This window comes from Priapulus caudatus, unplaced genomic scaffold (genome assembly GCF_000485595.1).
Source record: "Priapulus caudatus unplaced genomic scaffold, Priapulus_caudatus-5.0.1 Scaffold85, whole genome shotgun sequence".
Classification (NCBI taxonomy): Eukaryota; Metazoa; Priapulida; class Priapulimorpha; order Priapulimorphida; family Priapulidae; genus Priapulus; species Priapulus caudatus.
Genome location: NW_014577146.1, coordinates 16,957 through 29,515, shown reverse-complemented (window position 1 = coordinate 29,515; position 12,559 = coordinate 16,957). Strand labels below are relative to the sequence as shown.

Here is a 12,559-nt window from a genome sequence, read left to right as displayed (position 1 = left end):
TGTACCCACAAGCCAATTTCGGGTTAAGCGACACTGCTAAACAGAAGGCAGTGTTCTGACAGAAAAACATTCTCCGTTTTAGCAGTACATTAAAATTTGAATGCAGCCGTGCACTACTGAAAAAACGTGCGCTTCAATCTAAATATAGTAATAAGTAATATGTCTGCAGGGGGAAATTATAATTTTCGGAAGTCTTTGCCAGACAATTTCCTGTCCTCGATCCGACGGAAGTGGACTGGTGGATTGGCAGACTTGAATAGGTATTTTTGAGCGCCGGCAACACGTCCTATTACGGCAAGCGTACAATATTGTAATAGTTTTAATCTTAATAAAGTGTAAAATCACAAGTGAGTGCCTTGGGGTAAGTGTAGCTATATTTTATCACGGATTATTCGACACAAATTTGTGTATGAAGTAATTATAACACGTCGAGTACTTAGCATATAACGACAGCGGAAAGAAGCGCAGACAAACACAAGAAGCAGTTGGATATCAAGATAATGCACAACGAATTTTTAAGCATAATTGATTATCCCTAAGCTACTAAAGGTTTACGCTATGGAATTTTGTATAGTCTTAAGTACTAATTTGTATAATTTAAATAAAATAGATTTAATAATTTTTCAGTCCACTAAGACTCTTGTCAGATTGAACCCTTAAAAATTCTGCTAAAAGTCACCGAATAATTAGCTCTTGTAATATATGGATTGTCCTGTAGTTTAATAAACGTTGTGACACATCCCCGGTTTTAAAGAAGTATATACCCTGACCGCGTCTGGAGAAATTACAGGACTTATGAAATAAAATGATGTTTCGGGGAACCGTGGCTCCGCTATATTTGTTTGCATTCTTATAACGCTCATCGAGACGTCACTAAATAGAAAATATTTAGACTTCATTGTTTAAGTCGGTGAATTGAATCAGATAAATCTTAATAAACGAATATACTTATATATTTAGATACTATTAACATATATTTTATAAGATACAGTAATGTCGTACTGATGAGTCGCAAAATAATATTCCTGATGTGTGATCCCTATGCTGGCGACAATTATAGCAGAAGATGCATTTCATGAACATAACATCACGGTTGTGTGTCTTAAAAGCCTTGACTGGCCGCATACCTGATTATTTAGTAAAGATAGAATTTATATGTTCAAATCACCATAGGAAACCATCGTTCGTGAAAACTCTACGTGGCAATGGCAGTTGTTGTGCATTAGTTTGTTGCCTGTCAGGAGAGAAGTCAAGGGTGACGGAAGAGAGAGAGGAGTGAACGCGCTTGAGCAACGAGACAAGACGACGAAATATGAGAGAGAGAAGGAGGAGAGGGAGAGACGAGAAGGCGGAGAGCGACGAGACAGAGAGAGAGGAAGAGAGAAGAGGACCAGAGAGGGAGAGAGCGAGAGAACACGGAGACGATCGGCGAGAGACCGAGACGGGCGAGAGGAGGCAACCGAGGAGGGCACAGAGAACATACGCTAGGAGGAGAACGCGACCACGAGATGACACAGAGACGAGGGGACGATGGAGAAGAGAGAGAGACGAGAGAGAGAAAAAAAGAGAGAGCGTGCCGACAACGTTTGCAGGCTACTCAATAAATCGTGTGCTATCGTCTGATCGTTGCCGACGCATTTAAAATGATATAATTTCTGTTTAAGCTCTCATTTTCGTCGAGCGGCCAAATGAAATTTAATCACTGAATGTTAATAAATATCCATTTACATGTGACACGGAAGAAATTTTAAGGAATTATTCGCCTATTTTCTCTTGATTCTGTGTAATTATTTACTTATATGCGCTAAATGTTTTGGATCGTAAATTTTACTTAGAAAGCTATTTGCCCTTTGTTTGCGCGTAAACCATTAGGTTGGAAGCGCAGTAGCTGATCGATCAGTGACATGTATTTCGGCAGCTTTTTTCGAACGGGTAGCCATTACGTCTCACGTCAACAAATACACACCGCGCGTGCGTTACGCGGAAATTTCTCGATCGTAGATAGCGCAGTAATTTTATTATATAATACACATGGGCTATACGATATACAATTCGGGCGATGGCTGAATAAATACCCGACTTCCACAGACATGAGTTTTCAACGATTTTGAATTTCTTTGTTATTTTTGTATTATACATGGCGATGTATTAGAAACTTTCTGTGATATTTGGACCACACGCCGGGTACTAATATAGGTCTAATAATTTAGTCCGCCCCTAAAAAGATCGGCCCCATGTCATACTACTAACAATTATTCATGAATATGTTGCCTCGATGCTTGCCTCGAATATGTCGCCTTTGATGCTGAGTCCCAAAGCTGTCTATAGCCTCGCCTTGACAATCTAGCCTGTCACAGGAGAATGGTTGCCTCTTCTCACGCAGCACTAAGCATACGATTACGCACTATGGATAACTAAGACTGCCTTATCTAATTATCAAAGGCACGTAGCTAAATTAAATAAGTAGTTTTTTTACTTCCGTTCTCACACATTAATGGCGCTTTGTCTATAGGGATTGTTGTTTTGACAGTTATGCTCAGTAAACCTATGTTCGCTTGTTATCGAGGAGCGGAAACATATATGACACGTCGCGTACTCGTATGTTGTGGCGCTAATTTCACGTGTTGACGCTTCGTGATGGATTTATGTGCCAATCTCTTATCTACTTCAGCCACACCGTGCATCAAGGCAATCAGCCCAAGTGAGGGCTGGACTACAGGTGGCACCACTGTAATCATAATAGGCGACAACTTCTTCGATGGCATCCAGGTTGTTTTCGGCACGATGATAGTATGGAGTGAGGTAGGATCCGCAACCATTTACTTCTGCAAGTGCCCAACTAGACTGACTCTAACGATCTCTGTTAATGATCCCGATAGTTCAACGACTTGCGCGTCTAGCGTGCGACCATGTTTAGAGTGATTACGTCACCGTAAATAGTAAAAAATAAAAATAAATATTTCTACTTTTTCACTAAATAGCAAGCAATTAATGTCAGGAACATAATATCAAATCGTCCAGGCTTTTTTGATTTTTAACTAGTTGAGAAACAATCTTATCAGGTAAGAATTTGACGATACGTTTAGTCCCGTTAGTTCTTACTTTGAATGTAAAAAAATGGCAACAACAATTTTACAAATTTTACCATAGAAAATTCGTGACGTAGTCAATTTAAACAAATTATTATCGTCAATGTTTGAAAATTGTTACCCGGCCATTTATTAACCACGATTATTCACCAGACGATCAAACGCACTATTTCATGAAGATCTCCTGCATTATTCCAGATGCGCCTATGTTCCACCGCGCTCAACTAATACGATATCCGGCGCATACACAAATGTTAAAATATAATTCCTGATGCCATTAATATGTACGACACGTGTCGAACATGAATCTCATACGGATATAATTTTAATATCAATCGACTAAACGCAGAGCGTGTGCGCAAAGTCGTGTAAAATTGGCAGATGCTGCCCGTTTTATTTGGCGGCCAGTTAGACCGCGCATTCCCTCATATAACTTCACGCACATTCCTATTCCAGCTGCTTACACCACCCCATGCCCTTGAGGGTTCAAACGCCTCCCAGCGCCACATCCCAGTGTTGTTGAAAGTCACCCCCGGGGACGGCTGTCATACAATCGTAAGCAATTCTGCGAGTGAAATGACCCAGCGGCCGAGATCTTTGATCTACCCTGTAAGTCGCTTCGCACATACTGATCCACTTTTAATCTTCCAATTCAAACCGCTTTCTTAATGAAAGTTTTGCATCTATTAGGTGATCATTTTCTTCATACTTTAAACATTTATATATAATTAATTGCGAATCGCTCATGTTCACGTAATATATTTGATACGACATTTTATGGTCGACCATATATAGTTAATATTCGCCATTGAATAAAATAATATAATAATAATAAATAATAATACATACAAATCATAAAAATTTACAATTAATAATTGTACACTGAAAAGAAAGTCAAGTCGTAATGATTTGGTTTTATATCCCATGTCCTAGCGTTGACGAGACGCTCAAACATAGACTAATTGGTTTTCGCAGAGACCTTATGAAGTTGTTACCGGAGGCATCCAGGTGACACCTGAACAGGCTACCAAAGTATGCTTGAATGATACATTAGATGTCGGTGGTAATACTCACCCAAATAACGCTGAGGTATATATGATGCTCATACTTCAAACGTAAATGTTTCGCAAATTTACATTTATATTTTTAATCATAATATATCCGATTGAGTGCAGATAGCAATTGTAGCAATACTCGGCATGCAATCACGTACCGAGTATAAGACAATAAGCATAGTGTCTATTTACTAGCAGCGACTGGTACTCATCACACTTTTCCTCCTCGTCTTCCGCCTCCACCATATACCCAATTTCGTTTTTCTAGGAGAATCCATTTTGAAAGCGCGTGCAGCCGACTTGGCAGAGGCGCTCTACAGCATGCTAGAACATTACAACCCAGGCCTGTCCTTATTCCCAACCGCCCACGTCTCTCCAGCGGCAGAATCACTCTGCAGCGGCACTGACCAGATCAACCGCCTACAGGTGGTCAGCTACCGTCAGCTGTACAGGAGAACGGCACAGGGCAGTTGGCCGCGTGATGACGGTAAATTCTAATCGACTCGTGATGCGAGTAGCGTATAGCCCTTGGCGAAACACACCCTGTAACGCCGGAAGGCGACCCGCTAGTGATTCATCTAGTTCAGTTCTGAACTGTCTAATCTTGTACAGTACGTTGCTGGCAATTATATATCAAAGTACCATACATAGATAATCTCATTATGTATTTCCTTCTCGATTCTCCGTATATACTATATATATTATATATATATAGTAATATATTTCCAATAATTTACCATATAGTATATATTTATTTCATTTATATTGGCAAATTATTATTGAGCGCTTTTATCGTATCACTGTAAAATATGGTTGCATTGATTGCTTTTTTTGTAACAGACTACAACAGAGGACAGTCAAGCAGTGTGTCGCCAAGGGGCTACACGTCTAATGGCTCAACACCGCACAGCAGTAGCAGTGCAGGCTACAGCAGCGCCACCATAAACGGCCAATACAGCACCACGGGCAACATTGGCAACATGGGGGTTCCCAGTTCTCCGGGACTCTTCAATGGTAGGTTTACTCACGTATCTCAGTTTCATCGATCGATGTTTCGCTTTCGATATAAAATGACGTGGGCACCCGCGCCGGCGTTTTATTCAAGCATTCGAAACGATATTCTGCTTCTTGGTTTCAGGACCTATATTTTGCGCCGTGTTTACGGACGCAAGATTGTTGAATGTGGCAGATACAGAAAGCTACGCGAATCACGATGTCTAGCTAGTTATTCATATCATTGTAATCAAGAGTCCATAATAGAGACCATCTCCATAGTCTATCTCTAGAGTCAATCTCTATTATCATAGACTCCTTCTCTATTATGGACTCTTGGTATAATATAACTATGAATTCTAAAACAGATATACCAGTAAGGTAATTGCAGCGAGCTGAATACTTAAAAACTGTGCCCTCTCCAATTCATTGATAATTGGCAGAAACGTTTTCGGTAGGCCTAATTGAAAACGATGTATAAAAAATAACCGTGTTTAATTAAAGGAAGAATTGTGTTTCATGCCATGAATAATGAGATAAGAATAATATATATTTTATGCCGCAGTGATCTCCTTCGTTTGCTTCATTGGGGAAATGAAGATATGCATTCTTCCTTTTTTAAATTCTATTTTTGAAGAATGGATTCTTTTTCATTAAAAATGCGATAGAGGTTGTTTGAAAGCTTATTGAATAGCAGCAGTCTCCAAAATACTGGAAATGTGCATGAGTAACCGTCATTATTTGGTATGCATTTGGAGACAGAGACAGACATAGAATTAGAGGAAAATCAGGTTTAGCCTCAAGCAAGTCATCAACTAGGATAGGGCCTGTAGTAGCGCTGGCACTGATGAAAACGAGCATATTCTCACAAGTTTCACAGACTCCCTGACAGGATAGACGGCTCAAGAAAGGCTACGCGCTGAGCAGGAAGCCAACGAGAAGCGCTGATCTGAAACTGGCACTGATCGCGTTCCTTTGTTTCAGCAGTATCGCAGTCAATGCAGATGACTGATAACAACAACCACAGCTACAGTTCAACGGGACTGTTTAGCTTCTCTCCGGCTAACATGCTGTCGGCAGTCAAGCAGAAAAGTGCATTTGCTCCCGTGGTTCGCCCCTGTGGCAGTCCCAGCATGCAGAGCTCAGGGGGGTGGGCGCTCATGCATCATGTTAGTATCATCTTCTATATCCTCTCTCTTTCTAAAAAAAAAAAACGTAGTGGATAAACACTCGCAGTATTTCTTATAGTGCGTTCGCATAAATTTCTCACGTTATAGTTCAAAAATGGTGAAGGTCAAATTTTTGCTTAGCAAACATTTATATCATGAGACATATACTCAGCATATTCGTGTTTGTTGCATTCAAAGTAAAATTATGCGGGCGATATTGGAACATCTGTTACCCCAACCTTTAAAGTAACAGAGTGACTAGCTGGTCAGATCCGCAGTCATTTGACTGCACACCTGCCGGACCGGGGCCGAACCACAGAGCAACCTGCACTATATTATATGTCTTACTAGTATAATTTTACTTTTGAATGCAGCCCATTTTTATTTAAATTTTTGCGATATTTACTACGAAGAGTTATTCAGAGTAAGACGTGTGCCATAATCACATCAAGAGGGTCACATGAGAGTAGCATGTCAGAGACATCACATCACATCACACACAGTAACATCCGAATATCAACCAATGGAATCCGCATGAAAAGCACAGTTCATTCTTCAATATGCTATTGAAACTTATCTAGGCATATTAGAGTCAGGAGTACACACAGTAACTGCACGTGTACGGATGCACACCCGGCACGCACGCACGCACGGACGTACACACACGCACGCAACAAGTCATACACGGAGGCATGCGCGTGCATTATTTCTATTATTGTGAGATTTTTTTTAAATAAAACAACTTTAATTCTTCTGTTTGTTCGCAGGAATGACCTCGATGAACGGCATAGTATCGCCACCCTTCGGAAGTATGAATCCATTTGCTATACCCGCCGGGGGAGCGCAGTCATACGGGACGTCGCTGTGCAAGTAGTGAGGTTGACCAACGGCTCGGCTGCCTTCTGTTAGCGCGGTTGGTCGTAGTGACGCCATTCCAAGACCATACGGTCAATTTAGTAATATCTACTACTGTGGTCCCTCACGTTGGCTCGTTCAACGCTTCCGGCCTACGTAATTATGGCACGGAATCGTTTTCATCGTCGCCTCTTTTATTTCAATAGAAGAAGAATCACGGAAACTTTTCACTTCTACCTCGTGTAAACACGAGGTATAAATCCGCCTGTTTTTTTCACTCCAGACAGTTTTAATATTAGCGTACATCATAGCAGTATTTACGTCACGTATTTCCCCCACATGTAAGTATCTTGTCTTCGAACAAATCGTACCCCTGTAATATGTCACTTGGATTTTATTGACTTGTATATATTTAAGTATGGTGACAAGTATAAAAATGGGATCGAAGACAGCGTAGTTGCGTTCCGTATCTAATTATAGTTATGTTTTACTATTTTATGATTGATGTCAAGCATCACCACAAATTTCGTAATAACGGGAAAACCTTTTATTCCCATATCTGCACTCAGAATATAGGAGGTTGTTATGCACTCATATCTATAGTGCATAATATTGCTTTGTAAATCTATTGCACAAGTCTTACTTGGGTGCAGGGTAACAGTAACCTGCACGAGGGGTTTATTTTCACCCAATATTTAGGTGTTATTTTAGAGAACACCACACTTAGCATGCGACTGTTACCACCCTATTATTATACAGTGGTGTCTGCTTTCTGTCAAACATAATCAAACAATGTATTATTATTGCTAGTCAAGGCATGTACTATTATAAAATATTCAAAAATCAAAAAGAACACAGTAAATTGCTGTCGTAGATGTTGGTATTTTAGGTGTAAACTTTAATGTTTTTGCTCAACTTCACCTAGCAGGTCTCAGGCATACAACCCCCCCCCTTCTCTCACCCCTCTCTGTCTCTCTCTCTCTCTTTCTCATCGTTCACATGTGTCTCAGGTTTTTATGCTGTTGTGATAGAGGACCACAGTGATCGTTTCTAAACTGCATATGGCGTGCTTGCTCTCAAATCTGACGGTGGCAAGACTCGTTACCACAACGCGTCTGTGCGTGACTTTCCTACAAACTATAATTCCAAGCAGGCGAAAATTTACAACGATACTGGTGAATGTGTATGTATATCGCTGTGATATACTGCAGTCCATTTACATTCCGAAGAAAATACATAGATTATGAACATTGATGCCAACATATCCAGCGCAATATTGAATTAGGGTTTGAAAATAAAACGAACAGGCACAAACATGAATTAGGAATGTATGGGTTATGTAGAATTCATATGCGTGCGTGACACGTGACAAATTCATAGCATGCACCATTCCATTTGGAATTCAAGAATTACTAACATAAACTACACGCGCGCACGCTAGCACGCGAAAGCACCTGCTACCATATCTACGTGCTATAATGTTATTCTATCACCGTTGGCTTGTGCTTCACGTTCACATTCCCTATAGTATATAGTAACATTCGCAATGTAACATACACATTGCATCACATGTATAAAACGCTTAAAATTCGTTCAGATAACGTATCTTGTTTCAAGTTTTGCGTGTGCATATTATACCAGCAGGGTCTTCCTCGGCTTTCCAATTTTTGAAAATATTGTATATCGACTTGCTCGTATAATTACAATTGGATTTTTTGCAAGGCGATTTAGATTTAGCGATCTTTGTGCCGGTAGGTAACACTGCTATTTTGGCGCATCACAATATAGATGCTGCTGCACTCTACCTACAATACGAATATCTAATTCTCTTTCTATGAAGGTGTAAATGTATGAAAGGGGAGATTTTCTATTTCAAGTTTGTCAGTATTCTCTTTAATACACAGTGTACAAGTGTACACGATTTTATCAATGTACTGAATGTTTTAAGTACATGTATACTGTGTTCAATATTTTTTAAAATACATACTTTTCGTATATTTACTTGCTTAAATTTTCTAAGAATTCATTCCTTGTGGTTAGCATTAACCAAATGCACCGCGTCTTTACATGTAAGTATTATAAAAAATTCTGTATATAGGACTTGTGGATAATGATTCAAACATCTTCGCATGGCGCAAAACATTCCACTATTTTACTGTAGGCCTACACGTACTTTCTGTACAGCCTTCATCTTAATAGAGGTGTACTATATATAGGTAGATGCATTACTTTAAAGGTCCTCTAGCCGCTGACAAAACATTAGTTATGATACCGCCAGTGTATGCTTCCTACAGCAAATGCAAGTTTTTCTAACTTTTCCATTTTAATATGAGTTTTGACCGTGAAATATAGAAAACAATGCGTTTCTGTAGCCGGCGTAGGCACAGGGTATAACGGCTGATATAAGATATATCAAAGCTACTTTAAGTGTATGACATTGCAATATGCGCACGCAATGCGTACACCATTGCTGCAGCATATTCATCAAACCGTGTTATCAGCAGGAAAGTAGTAGCGTAGTCCCGACTGCCTGCTAGATGGACGACGGTGTCTTTCATTACAGTTCAAGTGCACATTCCAATTCAATCCCACCATGCCATTGTAACATGTAGGTTGTCTTCAAATAAAGAATTCTCGGTGAAGCTATGAAATCATTAGCCCGTATCTTAAAATTGATTATAAACATGATATGAACTAGATTTTCGTAGGCACGTAAAGAGAGGATGTCCACTGCTATGCTTAACATAATTTTTTTTACTAGACAAGGTCTTCAATGGAGTCGGCATTATTGGGGTAAATGAGTTAACTGTCGTTTAACGCTTCTCCAATGCCAGGACCCTCTTTCTTCCATTTCGAAAAGGTGCAGAATTCATGGTTACGAACCTCCAGCATGTGTGCAAAACTTAGTGTAAATAATATATTCGATCTATGGCCAGTTAAATTAGAGAGACAGGTAGATGGGCAAACGACAAATGTATATTTCAACCCATTGTGGCATTAAACATTTATAAAAACGTCTGCATAGCAAAACTTAATGTTGTTCTTATTTACGTGTGTCATTATGTGGACGATATACTTAATATGTATAAATCTATGTTTGTGCAATCAACCTAAATATAGATAAACCTACATGAAATGTTTAATCTCAACGACCAAAGAACACGCTTCAACCAAACTCAATCTACTGAATTTGAGCGGAGAATCAAGTATTTGTTAAATTCTTATGAGTTGATGGTTTATTTTTGTATTTTACTCTGTAATCATGTACAGTTTTGTGTATCTATTTTATGTTTAGTTACGTGAAACAGTTGGTAGGTGCGATAGAGAGCACACAACCGTTGACTAGATATTTGTTCATCAGTATTATAAATTGCATGTAAATTTGCTAACCGTTTTGTCAGTGGTATTATTAGGCTACGTCTACAATGTTACAAATACCAGGATTTGCGACAACACTATGGATTATAGGTAAACCGGATTATCGCACTTTGCGCACAAATATAATGAAAAAAATTATATACTATGAATTTACATTCCGCGCAGGTAAACTGTTGCTATGACACTTACCACGATAGTGGTTCATGAAATAGAAAGGAGTTTGGTGCGATCAGAAACCGGTCTGTTTTTTTCACAGCAACCGTAGTTAGCGAAACGTATTGTAATGTGCACTTTACGTTGTCATTGTGTCCATTATTTCGCTCTATCCCGATACAAGTAGGTCTCACACCATAACTTGACCAGCAACCTGATATGTACGTTGTAAACGTAGCTTATAGTTGTGTTTAAATATTGTTTCTACTTAATAAAAATCTTCCATTTTATCTGGGAACCTTCTTTATAGATTTGTTTTGTGGCGTATTAAATCCGTTCTCTACTGAACTCTATCTACACGCGCGTGTCGCATTCTTCATGACCATTAACACGAAACTTTATTATATTTATTTTGAACTATTATAAGCTAATAATATTTGTATATACTGTATCATCAATAATCTTATAAATAAAGTTATTTTTTAATATTATAAATTACTCATTGGAAGTACAATTGAAGAATAGAAGATATAACATGCGATAAAGCGAGAATTTAAAATGCATTTATATGATGCAATAGAAGAATCTCACGATTGAAGCGTTGTACACACCCTTCTAATATTAAAATCTAAATATTTGGTTGGGCCTAATTTTAGCCCTTGCCGCCTGTATTCTGAAAACACATGCGCACACACACGCGCGCTCGTACACAAACACTCGCGTACACACACATACACGCGCACGCACAGGCACAGGCACACAAAGTTGAAATCAGTCAGTAAATAACAATGTGTTTCCTACATGACATTTGTAGCTGTATCTCAACCCTTTATTAAGTCAATACAATATTATTTTGTTGAAATTGGATTTTTTAATTTAGAGAGCACATAGGCCTGCCGACAAGCCACACACACACAGCCGGCCAATCCGACCCACTGTAGGATATTAGCAAATAGCGGTAACGGATGCGTTCGCACATTTTCGGTATCTGTCACGTAGAATATTATTTTGTTTATCATTAAATGGGGCGCATTTAAAAGTTGAGGTGCCTGCATGCGTGCCGAACCGACCGAGATTATAGTCGTGCGATGTTCGTCTGTTCTAATACCGTTTTTGTAATTCATGAATACATATAGTACAACAGAAATGGATTAATATATTCGCCAAATATAGCTCTCTCACCTAAATCCTCAACTGTAGTATTTATTATTTTCTTGCAGGCGCGTTTATGCCATTTCTATGCATAGGGATGCATTTTTGCTATTCGCGCAAACATCGCTAGTCCAGTGGCTGGCAAGGCGACCCTAACCGCCCACGCACCGACAAAATCGCACGAACACACGCACGCGCACACACACGCACGCACGCACGCACGCACGCACGCGCACACACACGCACGCACGCACGCGCATACACATGTATTAAGAGGTGGGGGGTCGTTTAGGTTTCGAATGGCACTTTGTAAGAAATCTCGTTTTATAAGAGTCAATATAAAACAACTAGAGCCGCAGAGCGTCTGGGCTCATCTGAGGTCTGTTTGTAGAATGATAAACGTAACATTTAAGTCGTGCGTAGTGAGACCTTTGTTAGGCGCAGATATGCAGATACGCAGTTGCGTACACATCATTTCAGCAACCTTCTGCATTCTGCGTACCTCCCAAATGCCATTGGTTGATACAAATCGCGTGCCTGAAACTCCTGTTTTTATGGTACATTGTGACCCTAACCCTAACCCTATTAAAAAAAATGTAATTCTTGTAAAAATTATTTGTTGTTATGAAATTGTTGTAAATAAATCATGTAAATATTTTCCTTAATTGGAAAAAAATAGTTAAATGAATAAAGATAGAAAAATACAGAACACAGG

General features: G+C 39.3%; 1 protein-coding gene across 1 annotated transcript in view; it reads left to right on the top strand.

Annotated features, from left to right (window-relative positions):
* LOC106804743 (transcription factor COE3-like) overlaps positions 1–7,162 on the top strand; it is a gene marked incomplete in the record, with an annotated part of 113,990 nt that extends 106,828 nt beyond the window's left edge. Inside the window, 3 exon segments of the mRNA XM_014806067.1 lie at positions 4,985–5,158; positions 6,122–6,306; positions 7,074–7,162. Of these exon segments, the coding sequence (XP_014661553.1) occupies positions 4,985–5,158; positions 6,122–6,306; positions 7,074–7,079 (365 nt within the window).
* Between the last annotated feature and the right edge of the window lie 5,397 nt (positions 7,163–12,559).